Raw genomic sequence first — 14823 nt, forward strand, 5'->3', positions numbered from 1 at the left:
GATCCCGCAGGTGAGCCCCGCCTGATTTATGGGCCCCGAGCGCCCCGCTGCAGAGGCAATTACGCCGCCGCCGCTGCTGCCGCGAATAAATTGCAAAATCATCTCGGGCGCCAATTATCGGGGCCTGGCTGCATAAATCAGGGCGACGCCATTAAGGAGAGGCCGTCGCTTTTTGGCGCTTCCTCCTCCTGAAGATAAGGACCGGTTTTTTTTCAACAAATTTCCGCCCGAATCGTGAGCACCCTTGCCCGCCCGTGCTTTGATTTTGTTTGTCGGCGCTCTGAAATTTTAATGAACTCGTCGTTTTCCGACGCGGCGCGGCACTCTCATTTCGAAGCACCGAGCCGTTGCGTTGGAGGCAAACTCGAGTGGGCCAATCCCCACGAACACTCGGCAGAATATTTGTTAAGATATTTACCTGCAGCATTTTTCGAAAAGGATTAACTTAAGCTTCTTATTTTAATGGTCCGTGTTGCAATGTTCTACGCAACAAATCTTTTTTGATTGAAATTTTCAAAAAGGAATTTAGATTGCAGAAGTGTTGTTTGTATTAATAAATAAAAATTTAGCTCCAATTCTGGTATAGTATAATTGTGACACATTATTTTCTAATCGTAATGCACTGACTTCAAATGAAGAAGAATCATAAATAACTTTAAGACATACCATACTAAAGATAGTCTAAAAACCATTGAATTATAAGCTCTAAATTCTCCCCAGAAACTTAAATTTTTAGGTATTATTTTTCGAGTATAATAAAAAGTTTTATCTGTTTTCCAGATAAATTAGTATTTTTCTGATAAGAGATTCGTATTCATAGCTTATTCATAAACCTTCTATTTTAATTTATTTAGGCAGAAATAAAGTAAGGAGTTTTTACACTACTTTGCTATATTTATCTGTTCATTAGTGCAAATAGACTGATGTGTATATTTAAACATTCAGAGATGGACGATAATTTAGATCGAATTTGAGCCATTTAAATTGTTTACATGCCCAATTAGTCGCATAAGTTGTTTATATCCCTTCAAAATATTCATTTTTTCCACTTTTGATGTTGTGATAAAAGGTTTGAAGGAGATGACACCCTCTGACAGCTTTAACTCCATGCAAGGTCATAAAGAATCGAACGGTATTCAGTTTTTGTTTGACCTACGATTTTTGGGTCATTAGCAAAGTTAATTAATTTGACGAGACAATTTCAACGGTGCTCAAATTTTTGTTTTACGACAAACCTGAATAAAGTTAGGGATTACTTAAAATTTCCGGGTTTTGATCTTAAAACGCCCATGAAACCCGCAAATATAGGAATTGCGATAATCCAGGTCAGAACACACATGGAGAGATTTTTTGCCTCAAAATTTGTTCATTTGGCCGAAAAAATGTTTAAAACTCAAACCCCTGATGTATGGAATATTTCGAAAATTAGATTTTCGTTAATTTTCATGACTGCAGAACAGTGTATGTAATAGCCGAAAATAACATGATTCGTGCTCACTTCATATTTCAACTGCAAATTTAAGCTCAAGATGATTGTTAAGAGTCGATGTTTAAAATATTTCACAGTCCCATCAAAATGATTTGCTGCGGGAAACGTTTTTAGAATTACAAGAACGTTTCATTAGGGGCAAGACGGGTGCATTAATGGTCCCCCCGAAAGTTGAGCGGAACAATAAATTTTTCAAAGCGTCCAACAGCGCTGAGCAAAGTTTGTCCTGCCCGGCAGCGAAGCAGGAAAGTAATTAACGTGCCTGGAGCGAGACGGAGGCAAAAATACGGCAATCTGGTTGATCGGGCGGGCAGCCAGCGTGTATGCTCTTTCCTCGTTTGTGTTTACCTTCGGTCTGGACCGCGGCTCTTTTTCACTCAGGTAGGCAAATAACCTAATTACACACACACTGAGGGAAGCAGCAGCAGCAGCAGCAGGGAGTCGAATTGATTTTAAGAAGCGTCCGTTTGTTTGCCCTGCGAATAAAGAAGGGCTGAGGGTGCGGTTAGCCGCGCAATTCACCCCATCGAGGCAGGCGGGCGGGCCGCGCTGGCGGAATCTACAATGTAGATATCGAATGTGAATGATAATTTGCTGCTCGGTCGGTAAGAAGAGCTGATGGAGGCAGAAAAAGAGAGGACGGATGCAGCAGAGCTTGAAATGAAGTTACGCTCGATCAGTGTTTATCATAGGATTTGCCGCTGCGAAACGAACCCGTCCGGCCTTTCCATTAGTGATGCACGCAGCCAGATTGAAATCGACTCGCCCATTCGCCGACTGCTGCTTTATGACGTTCCGAGAACACGCGGTGGCTCTCGCGGCCGCCGGAACGCTGCAAAAAAATACGTGTACGTTCCGTTTCCATGCGGCACACTGGCACAAATGCGCCACGCTTTCAAATTGACTAACGAGTTTTATCGCTCGGGGAAGCGGAAATTGAGTTTTGCTAACTAGTTCAAGTGAGCACTTTTACGCGACGAGTACAGATACCAGTCCGACTCTCTGGAAATGAAAATAGCACTATTTGTTGAGTGGGTGCGAAATTCAATCGAGTTGGAAATATAGTGCCAATTTTATCTTTTCCCAACTAATTTTACTCTTAAGGATTTGCAAATCAATTCATTTTCTATTTTCTTTTGACAGTCAAATGTGGAACAATTAATATGTAAGCATTTTGAGAGGGTTGAAAAAAGTATATATTGAAACATTCCCAGCACAAATGTCCTGGGATTTTGTTACTTCCTTCAAGACCCTTAATATTGCATATTTCAGGAAACAACACTTTTAATTATAATGAAAGTTCCTACTATAGCATGAAACTTTATTAATGGGACGAAGAAAATTGATGAAAAGCTATTTTGTCATTATCTTCCATCAGTCGTCGTAGGAACATCAAGTATTAAAACATCCTACACAATATAGATTGGGTAGTTCCTTCCTCACTAGGCACAAATTTACTCAATTTTGTGGTCTCACCAAATGAAAAAATAAACAAGTTTTTTTTAGCCGTTTGCTTTGTAGGAATCGCTATCTAAATATACTTAAAAACATCTCTCCTAAGAAACGAATTAAAGAGAAAAATTAAGCACGAAATTAAAAGCTTTTATTTTACTAAAAATGCGATGTCCAAGCAATGCGTCGGCATGATGCCTGCACGGGTTTTAAATCGCAATCGCGTTGTCAACGGGCCAAAGCCCTCACCGCGTTTGAAGGCACCGACACACAAAAAGCGCTCGCTAATTAACCGCGCAAAAAAGCCGGCAATTGCATGGCAGGCTGGCGAAAAATGGGCTCGTGCGTCGAGGAAGACGCGCTTGCAAATCCGGCCGGCGCCAGAGTGTATTGGACATTTAGTTGATTAAAAATTCACTTGTTCGGGGTGCGATTTTCGCGAGCAGTTGTTTAGAATAAAAGCAGGGCTCATTAATTTGGCTCGCTGGCAGTTCGATTGGAAATCGGAGCCGCGGCCGGCGAGTGTAATCACGCCTCTTTTCTCCCTTTCGCTCGTGTTGGCGATGGCGCACGTAATTACAGATTCGCTCGAAAGAGGAAATCCTTTGTGGACGCGCCGATCACAGAGAGCTGCCGGCAGGATATTAAAAATTTTTAATTTCAGCCCCCCATAGGTTGTTGTTTAATAACTTGCGCGCCGACGGACGAGCGATGCCGACGCTGGAACAGCATTATTTGCGTTCGCGCGCCGACGGGAAAAGGATATGAGCTGCAAACCCTTTGATAGGCGTAGTTTTGCAATCATCCCGACGCCAAATAATGGGAATGCGAGTGCCGATGAATACCATCGGATATTGCAAATGCTGTAATTTTTTGTGTTGTAATCGCAGTTATTATTTGTTCATGTTCTTTTTTTTAATTTGTTTGTTCTTGATGACGCTATCGGCCGAAATGAAATTACGTGATATTTTGCATGATTTGCAATAATTTTGTTGGTTCTATGATCAATTTTGACAGGTCATTTATTGTGATATAATTGACAAACACATATTATTATTGCATATGATATTTAAGTGAGAATAAACAAATAATAATACTAGTTATTCTTATCTGGTCAAAGCAAAAAAATCGATTTTCGCTTAAACTTGTTGATTATTTCAATCAGTCTTAGCATAAAAAATATACATGTGTAATAATCGGCTGTGAAATTGAAAAATAAGATATTTGGTTCTCAATTGGGGCAGCTGACTTCCTTATTCCCTGTAGGGATACATTAATAAATCATCCTTGCTTTGTATAAGACGAATATTAATCCTTTATTTTTCACTAAATTGCTATTACTGCGCAGATAAACAAAAACACTGGTGTTTTTTTTTGCTAAATTTAAAGAAAAATACAAGTATCTGGGAAAATATAAATTCATTTAAAAAGCAATGGTTCGAATTGGAAATGAAAAATCAAATTACGTGAGTACACAATAGGTAAAGACAGAAATGCATATTGTTATTCACATACAAAAATAATTGCTTGGAAATTCATCGGCTCTTTTACACCTCTTGAACAGCTCTCAGGATATAATATTCTTGTTTTACATGCTTCAATATTTCAAAAGAAATCTCTAATTAAGATGAAGTGTGGGGAAGCGAATATTGTTTAAATTGTTGTATGCTTATAAAAATTAAAATATTTATAACTGTAATTTAATACTATTGTTGGGTGGTCAGCGAGAGCATTGCACCTTGGAAGTGCCCTAAATATCGCAAATGACGGGCATATAACCTTTTCCAAATGAATAATTCCAGTGCTCGTCGGTGTACATGCGTCCACAGGAGACAAAATGATCCTTGCTCGCTAGCTGGCTCGCTCGCTCGGGCGGGATTAGAATTCACGACCCCCGAGCGCGATAAATCATCGCAAGAACAAAAGTAGGAAGAAGAGAAAGAGGCAGGCAGCCGCAAGTGGCCGCGGCGAGTGCAGAAAATGAAAAATCCCCAGCGGTTATTCTGGTCACGAGCGCGTTTCCTCATTTTTTTTTTGCCAGCCGCCGGGCCGAATTCCCTTGTCTCGTGTAATTGGATGATTTGAGGTGCTCGAGTTAATTAAAGCAATAGCACAGAGACGCTGGCGTAAATTTTGCACCAGCGGCGGCTGCTGCAGCACGGCGGCGGCGGGGGTGACTCACATTTTGACCTATGTTTATAATGGGGCTGGTGCGAGTGACTATTTCCCAAGGGGACGTGCTAAGTGGAGGAGGAAAAGAGCAAAAGACACACACACCAAGCCGAGCCGAGCCGCCGCTCCCAGGCAATACGTTTGTTGCCAAAGAAATCCAGTTAGCGAGGATTTGTGTGTGCACACATGCTCTCTCTCTCTCTCTCTCTCTCTCTCTCTCTCTCTCTCTCTCGCAGTTCTCAAAAAGTACACCAAGTTGCCGTCTCCCCGGAGAAAGTCATCGTGCAAAATTTTATTGGGCTGCGCGCTTTCGCGTACTGCGAGAGCGTCATATATTTTGCAAAATTTACCCTCCGCACCTCTCGCTGTTTGAACACGCTTGCAATTAAATTTTATAAGAATAGACTCAGACAATACGCATTCCAATATTTGCCTCGTGGGAATTGACCTGAGAATCGCGTTTTCCATCTAAATTGACTAGGAAATTGTCTAATAACGAGTCTCGACCTCCGGTATCTGGTATGAATAAAGACTTAAATTTTAATGCGTTAATTATATTTTAAAGTAGAGCATTACAGGCCAACTATTAAGCACATTTTGAAAAGTCTATTGAGTTAATTGTTTGTTAAGTTTAGCATCAAGTGATCTCTTAAATGTGCAGTAATGAAATCAGGACCGAGGAACAGATGGTTGTTTCAGATTTAGCCGAAAAATTAGACGGTTCAATAATGTTTATTCGCTTGATTTCGATACCTCTCGTAGCAATCAATTTAATTATCTGCGAATTGTGAGGTAAATTTCCTGTAAATATGAAATTAATTGTGATTTTTTAAAGTGATGCTCGCACCTCTTGAATAGCATGCAAACGTAGGAGACGACTTTCCCAGAAATTTAAACGGCCAAACCTGAGAAAATATATTGTTCGTTCCTAATTTTCAGAGCTTGAAAGCTTAAAGATGATGGGGAAAAATCTTTTATTACATTTGCATTTCCATTTTAATAATGCTTGCTTTTCCCTTTTGTTTGTCCTTTTGATAATGATATTATAATCAATTGTCAATTGTAGACACAAAAGAGTCAAGTGCAGTGGCATTCATGAATCGGAATCGATGAACGGCGCTTTATTGGAAAACACGCGGAGAGTGTACGGCACACACAATAATTGATTCCTCTTTCGCAACTTGTGATAAGCGCTGGCTAATTCCACGCAGACAAAATTTACAGTCACTAAACCGACTGCTGCTGCTGCAGGGTCACATGGCATGAGTTATTGCATTTTTCGGGCCGCCCTTTTCATGTTTTGACACGACCAAACGTAATTTATACCAACCGTCGAAAGAGCATTAATCGAAGCTGCCGTTTCAATCGCAACCCTTAATGTCTTCAGCTGAGCGTTTTTGTCAGAAACACTTGTCACACTTTGTATAATGATTGGGAATTCTGGGACTTGATAAATAAATCAAGTCTATGCGGGATTTGGTCCATTTCATTTTAATTTTACCTTGGGAGTAATAATAATAGCCAATAGTCAATTTTAATCTGGGCATTATATCATTGGTGGTTGCTATTTTCAAGAGTATTGCGGACTTCGTTATTGAAAACAAGTTTCAGTAAGAGGGATCAATAAAAGTGTAATACCAGATTTTTTTATAATTATAGCCTTTCGATAGTTAAAAAAATTGTATATCACAAAATTTAACTTAAAATATGTTTAATTTTTTAACGTTTACATAACTTTATAAAGTTATATACGTCAAATAATAAAAAATTATTTATAATTTATATGAATATCACGTGAACTGACTCATTGTTTTATCCATGTTATGTTTGTGTTTAAATTTTGTAATCATTTTCAAACTATAAATTATAATCTTTTTTAATTTATTGGCTCGCATTGTCAAGGCACTCTCAGTAGTGTCAAAGCAATGGGAGGTATTTGAGCAGTTGGGAGATCTAATACTGGCTACCCAATGTCAGAGATGGCAAAAAGTGGTTAGTTTAGTAACTCGAAATACTCAAATTGCTCAACGGGCTGGGAGGCGCACGGCGCCGACTCGCTACTTGCTGGTTTGCACCTTTCCAGCATGCGTGATTTGGCTTCACGGGACGAATGTCTAGCGTTTCAATGCAGTCCTCGGTGCGGAGGCAAGTGGCCCTTGAGTGGGCTGGGTCCCTGTGCGGCCTGGTGCGCCCATGTTATCCGTTCGCGGTGTTATTGGGACCCGGGGTTTCAGCTTTCAGCATTCGTGCTAGTGCAGTGCGCGCCCTTCCCGGTCCGAGGACAGGGATAACAAGAGCAAAAAAAATTAATATTAACTAAACTTTTTTATTATACATTTGCATCAGTCATCCTCTCTAATTACCAATATCGAGTTATATTTTTATCGAAATTATATTTTTTGACCATTTCAATTTAATTAAATAATTCTGAATTCAGCTAGGGCTACTGAAAATGTTATTGGGAGGAATTCTGCCACACCTCTTATCAACCTTAACGATGCATGTGGGTTTCAAATTGATACCGCAACAAACATTCATTCAGGCCGATTTTTACTAAAAACGGATGGAACATGAACCATTGAGTTTAATCAAAATACTATCGATTTACCAGCAGAAGTTAAAAAAAACTCGGTGAACTAACAAAACGCAGCCAACATTACATCCATTGAACTTTCAAGAAATTCTATAAGAACAAGTTCGTATTCTGTTCTGGTTTCAGGGCGGCATTCGCGCGAGGTGAAGAAGGGCGGGCGTGGAGGCGCCGTCGAAGAGCTGGCCAATGGTGAGTTGTGCACAAAGAGTCGGTCCGGCTGTGCATGGGCGAAGGAGCGAAATTTATTCGGGCAACGAGTCCCACGGGGCCCGTGTGCTCGCGAACCCAGGGTCGCCTAATGGCCCGGAACACTGTCTTATCAGATGCACTTGGATTGCTGCGTCCGCGTCCGAAACTCAGATAATGCGCCGAATATTCGCATCGCAATGAGATAAGAACGTAAAACGCCGATTTAGATGTGCGGTCGCGTCTCGAGCAAATTCCAGCCTTTTGCGGTCGTTTTCCAGACGAGCGTCCGCCAGCCCGCACTGATACCAATCAAATTTGCGGGCCAATGTCAAAGAACGCTTCAAACCCTTCAAACCTTGATGCGGGGGGAGGGGGAAATACTGATTTCAAATTACTTTCAATAAAAATTAGCAAACTTGGAACTATAGGGCTGTGATGTTTTATACTTTTTTGCAAAATTGCAAAATAATCAACAATATTATTAGGACTGATTTTTATGAGCTAAAATTGTGAATCGCAGGATGGTTTTGGTGATGTCAAGATCACCTCATGAAATTCACACCATCAATCAGAGTTCACTATAAGAGCGACCAAAAATATTTTTGCTTTTGCGGTTTTTACAGGACATTTTTTGACGAATTTTGAAAATGCAATAACTCATATTGAGTTAGTGTCATTGAAAAGATTTTTGTTTCACATCCAGTTTAGACGGTGGTATGGCGTTTTTGACCAGATTTGGCATATTTGCACGATTTTACGTTGGGTTTTTACTTAATTAAAGCGTTTGAATTTTTCTTATTTAAAAGTCTCGTGACGGTTGGAAGCACAGAAAAAATATTGAACTCGATCTTTTGTTCCGATTTGCATATTGGTTGTGCACACGCCTCAATCCTTAATCCTTAACCAGGAATTTGTAGTGAATACCTTTTGCTGGTTAAAATTAGTGTAATTTTTCCGTTGAAGCATTTTCGCATTTCAAACCAACCAAACCCGTTGTCTCATCGAGAGCTGGCTTTTTGTCTTCACTTTGCTTCCAAGTTATTGTTAGCAGGCGAAATCTTGTCTTGTGAGATTGAGAAAAGCGGCTCTGAAGTGTTGGCGGAGCGTGAGAAGGTGGGGGAAACATCTCTCTCTCTCTCTCTCTCTCTCTCTCACACACACACACACAACATAACAAGAGCCTAAACTTTTCCTCCCGCGAGGGTGAATGCGAGTTTAATTAGTCACCTGGAAGAGGCACGCGCGGCACGGTGTCGGCGGATTATAAACAAGTCTGCGCCTGGCGTACTTTTCACGCGAGTTAAAAACCTTTCAAAACTCTATTTCGCTGCAGATTTCTCTCTCTCTCTCTCTCTCTCTCTCTCTCTCTCTCTCTCTCTCTCTCTCTTGCTGTACGCAAACTTGTTATTATTCAGAGACGATTATGAACGCGACGCTGGCCAGCCGACCGACACAATGCCTTCCTGCCTGCCTACGCTATTTATTTAGCGCCAGCCGCTGCAAATTGGGTGAAATTTGGCCTTGCTCTCTGCTGTTTGCGCGCAAACACTGCTTTTGAGTAAACCCTGTCTCGCCTTTCCGCACTGGAGAATTGCACAGCTCAACCTCATTTATCCCCCATTTTTCAGGGATATGTTTCAATAAGGATAGCAGTTAAATCGATAATATTATTATAAACTTCTGAAACTTCTATATAGTCACGTTGAGTACTAAAAATGGGCATGATTTGTCTTATAAAATAAATTCAGCTTCCTCTGGAACCCTTGTTTCGTTCCGATCTTTGCACATTTTCGTCAAAACGTGAATGTATTTCTAATTCAATTCAATACAACTAGTCGTAATTTTCTAGTACATAAATTAAGAATAAGTTACGGATGATTATATTTTTTTTAATAAACAAAAACACCAATTAAAATCTTGAACCGTGGCTATTTTTTGCATACTCTCCTTGGCGAGGCAACTTGACTTTTTTCATATTTTAATCAAAAAACTAAAACAATCTTTTAAATTTAATTAAACTTACATTAAATTGTAAATTTTGAATTTTTCTGTGATAATATTTCAGCATTTTTAATCAAAACAGGATAAAACTATGTTTTTCATTTCATATTTATGTGTGTGTTTAAATGCTCTAAATTTTTCATATTGAATGAGATATATTAATGTTAAAATATTTGTATGCTGATAAAACATTTAATCGCAAGTTTCATCAAAATAACTAAAACTACAAAAGTGTTTGCTAAAACTAGCAAATTTATTTCATTTTGCTATGAGCGGCTATGAGTAAAAATAGGAATTATGACTACGAAGAAACGGAAAACTGCAGTATGTGCCGACATTGTAATGGTAGAATATTTTTCCACCACTTATTGAAATGTTACAAGAACAATAAAAGTCCAGAATAAGTCTGTCTCAGTGATGAAAATATTCAAAATTAAATTGTAATAATTTAGTCAAAATACTGTCAAAATTCCGAAAGTAGCCCACCATTTCATTATTTAACTTCCAAGAACTGAAATTCTTCATGTTCTCTGGTACTTGTATGTAGTGCCATGGGAATCGAACGGTGCACAAATAACGAAATAAATTTACCTCGCTCCTAGCATAATAAGTCCAACTTTCCAATACGAGGACAGTGCTCGCCGTTTAATCAGCATGAACATTTTCTCAGACATTGAAATGGAAACCTGAGAAATTTTAAGCTCTTACCTCAAGAGTATTTAAAGCAAAAGGAAAGGGTTTTTCATAAATTTTCAGTCCATAGATTCACTTTAATCGCATGATAGCAAATTCTGGGTGTTAGAACAAGTTGGAGGATTGCAGAGTCGCCAGGTTGGAATCAAATTAAGATGAAAGGCGGGCGCGGTGGCGAGAGAAGAGGAATAGTGTCGGTCGGGTGTGCAGTGCAAGTTCTCTCGGTCGGCGGGGTGGGGTGCTCGCTCATCTTGTGCGAGAGTTTGCCGCATGCAGGGCCGAGACGGTGTTTTGATCCACACGGCCCGAGCGAGAACATTAACTCGGGGGTAGTATTTGTTGGGGTATGTAAAGCAGCTCCTCCAATATTTCACACTAATGTTTTATTCAGAGGCCTTTAGAGGTATGAGAGCGGCGTGGAGAGCGCGAGCGAGAGAGAGAGAGAGAGAGAGAGAGAGAGAGAGAGAGAGAGAGAGAGAGAGAGAGAGAGAGAGAGAGAGGTTTGCTTTTCTGCTGCCGCTGCTGCCGCCGTGTGGAGCAGGTAGCGCCGCGCTGATCTGCAGTAATAGGCAAACCAGTCTAGCCCCGGAAGCGGAAGCAATCAAATTTTTCCTCCGGGCTTGAGTCGCTGGGGCGGTGGTTTCTTTTAAATAATCGAGTTCTTCGAGGGTTGTACCTTTAATACCGACTCAGGAAATCGGCTTCTCGCGAAACTGCAGTTGTTTTAACTTACAAACAAGCAAGAGTAGGTTAATAATTTAATTTAGTTTCAAAATTTACATCACTTAGAGAGACTAAACAACCAAAATAATATTCAAATTGATCTTTTAATAAAAATATAGGTAAATAATTAGTAGGACAGTAATAATTTACCTTTAGAGCTGGTGGAATTGTCAAATATACTTGGGGAAATTGAGTTTTAGACGCTTTAGATGGTTTTGGCAGTTTTAGATGGCTTTAAGTACGATTTAAGTGAATTAAAATGTGCCCATTCGATAGTCTCGCAACGATTGGAAGCTCAGAAAAAATAGTCATTCATCTTAAACTCACAGCCCTCATAATTTGTGTCTCTGAAACTAGAAATTATTATTATTATTTAAAATGTATATTTCAAGCTGCAAGGAAGAAAATGTTAAAATGTTCTCGTGTTTTGTAAGTATTTTTAATTCCGAATCTAGATTTCTAACCTCAGGATTTCAAAAACTTCATTAATGCAAAAATTATTATACGGAAATTTTTTTATGAATTTTATTAAGAAACCGTTTCTGACAAACAGTCTCGCTTAGCTGCTTATAATTATTTTTACGCTGCGAAGAGTGTCAAGAAAAAAATCCACTCATCAGCCGAGTGCAGTTTTCATTAATATTCACAAAGTGTTCTTGACACATCCTTAAAGTGAAATGCGCAGAATTAATTTTCAATTAAGCCCCGTCGCCCGGACTAAAAAGAGAAAGAGAGCAAATCTAGTTGGTGCGCGTAGGCAGCTCGACTTTTCCTTTACCCGGCCGCCGCGTCTAATGGCGAACGATACTTTCCATTAAGCCCATTCATCTTCATTACGAAACGAAACACTCGCGCGCACGCAATAATTCTCAACCCTTGCTCGTCGCCGCCACCGCCGCCGCCGTGACTTTCATAATTCGCGAAACGAACGGCGTGGGGGTGCGGCGCATCACTCAAATCCCATTTGGCCCGCGCCGATGTGCGCCTAAATATTTTAGCACAGACCAGCAGTGCACGGTTCCACTTTCACAAAATTATTTATAATATTTCATTTTTAAAATTAACGGAAGTATAATGATGTTGAGATGAAAAATAGCATTCTATTGCAGCGTGTCAGGATTAATAATTTTATTTATTCGAGCTTCCTTTATTTTCCTTCATATATTTAGTTTTAAACTGAAATACATATTCCCAGCAAGAAAATGGATATCCGAAGGATATCCAAATGGTATCCGGGATATCCATGGATATCCGGAGGATATACATCTGTACAGCCCGATGTCATAGGGCGGATATCCAATTTCTTGCTGGGTTTCTACCGAGTGTTTACACATCGTTTGCATCCAACTTTTTTGAAATGCTTAGCAAAAATTTCTCATAACATAATATTTTATTTTAATTTGTTCTATCATTTCAAAGTAACTTTTTCTTTGAGAATATCATGCGAGAGTTGGAATAAATGTACAATAATACCAACTGATATTTAGGCTTACCTCCCACCAAAAACTATTATAATATTTAAATCCCCTTGAAAAAAGCTAAAAACATTCTATAAAGCTTGAATATTGTATTGATTTGCATTTAATTTAAATATGACAACTATTTAAATTTTGAAATAAGGTATGGGTGTAAATTTAGAGTGAGTTTTGGTAAATTTAAAATATTTTAAAGCCTTTCTTTATTGCTAGGGGGAAATTCAATAACGAGTTTGGCAAGCAATCTGTTAATAAAATTAGCTATAACTTTGTTGTTTACTACACATTAACATCTTTTTAAATATTTACGAGTAAGCTATATTTGGGGGAAAGAAAAGAAGTCTAACGGTATAGTGTGTATACCCTTTGCAATTTTGATGGGTATGACCCATGACTTCGAGTTACGAATATTTGCAAAACACGACTAAGTGTTTTTTCGTCATTTTTAAGTGCAATTTTATTGAAAACAAACATTAACCACCAATCTGAAATTATCTCAGTAGTTCACATACAGTATTATTTCAACAACCCTCAAGCCCAATATTAAATAATCCTGAGCACATTGAAAATAGTTAAATTAGAAACCGAAATTACCTTTGCAACCTTGACTTAGGACATCGAATTTTATGTCAGTTCGATCAGGCTTGGCATGAGGAATACAAAAAGCACACCCTTTTTAAAAGGAAAAGAGATACTGAGGTCTAAAAATTTTCCAAAATTGTCCCGTAAAATCCAAATTTTATTACTGCAATTTACTTGTAAGGCCTGATTTTTTGTGAAAATATCGTGCCAATCCTGTCCTTTGACCCGTGACACTTCATCTCGACTAAAATTCACAACCTATATATAGATAATAATTATTATTAGTTTCACTAGCAGTCAATTTTAGAGAAAATTCTCGTTTCTTTACATTGGAAAAAAACGATTTGTCTTGTTGGACAGAGCACGCATTAGTCAGGCGGTGACAAAAGCGCGTGGCAGCTCCATTAAATTTCAATAAAGCTGCCTAATCAGGTGATAAATGCGGCGAGAAGGTGTGTCAGATAATAATTCGCGACGGGTGAGTGATAACGTGCTCCCCGTGGCAACGACCCTTTTCTCTTCTTTCCTTATTCTGCCTTTTATCAGCGATTAACGCAGCACCAGAAAGTGACTCTCTTTTATTCTTTCTGGTGTTCGTCAGCGCGTCCGTCAGCCCCGCCGCCCACTTCTGCATCTTATCGGCGCGCGACCAAATTCATCCTGCCAGCAGCCGGTTCATTTCGGGCGAAACCAATTTATGTGCTGTCTTCGCATTCCAAGTTCACGCCCTCGGTGCAGATCGCAGATTGTGTCTTTCCCCCGAGTGAATCGAACGGCTCCTTTTGCTTTTTTCTGAAAGAATTGTTTTTAATTTCACTGTTTATCAAGCAAAAATGATGGAATTCATGCCAAATTATGATGAAAAACAGGAATATTATATAATAAAACCAATCTGCAGTAAGATAACCACTTGCATTCTAGGGGTGGGAAAGAGGGATGATTGATCAGATTGAATTATTTGCTAATTTGAATGGTTCCTCTGCTTCTAATCTGCGAATAGTGCTTTTTACCATGTTAGATGGAGCGGAACAGTGGTTTACACCATTAGACTGCTTTGGCTATCTAGGAAAGATTGTAACGTAGTGCAGTTTTTGTAAATCTGACGCTTACAAGCCGAGATTTGATGAAAAACGCGTCATTATTCAGAAGCTGTTTAATAAAAAGAGTGCGTCAGCAAAACCTCAGGTTTTAGAAGTCACAAATACAAAAATTGTATACTGTTTGTTTTGTCTTCACGTCAAGTGATTACCTGAAGAGGTTTCGAGGTGATAAACACTCAACTCTTTTCCACATTGAGGTGCAAACAACTAAAAATTACAATATGCTCTGTTATTTAGAGTGCAAAAAGGAGTGTTAAGGGTTGGCATCCTAAAACTGGCAATCCAGGGGAGGTGTACGGTGTTTTTTTAAATCTGACGATTGGAAGCTGAGATTTGGGCGTGAGATCAATTTGT

At 39.3% G+C, this 14823-nt stretch overlaps 1 protein-coding gene across 4 annotated transcripts in view; it reads left to right on the forward strand.

Moving 5' to 3' along the window:
* Positions 1-14823, forward strand: part of LOC135936827 (lachesin-like) — a 55886-nt gene that overhangs the window by 18305 nt on the left and 22758 nt on the right. For 3 of the 4 annotated variants that reach the window (XM_065479798.1, XM_065479801.1, XM_065479799.1), the window contains exon 2: positions 7833-7895. The exons of the other annotated variant lie outside the window; for it this stretch is intronic. In XM_065479798.1, coding sequence (XP_065335870.1) covers positions 7833-7895 — 63 coding nt within the window. The remainder of the gene's footprint in view (positions 1-7832; positions 7896-14823) is intronic. 4 annotated transcript variants of the gene reach the window in all.

The sequence above is a fragment of the Cloeon dipterum genome, chromosome 2 (assembly GCF_949628265.1).
Source record: "Cloeon dipterum chromosome 2, ieCloDipt1.1, whole genome shotgun sequence".
In the NCBI taxonomy this organism is placed as follows: Eukaryota; Metazoa; Arthropoda; class Insecta; order Ephemeroptera; family Baetidae; genus Cloeon; species Cloeon dipterum.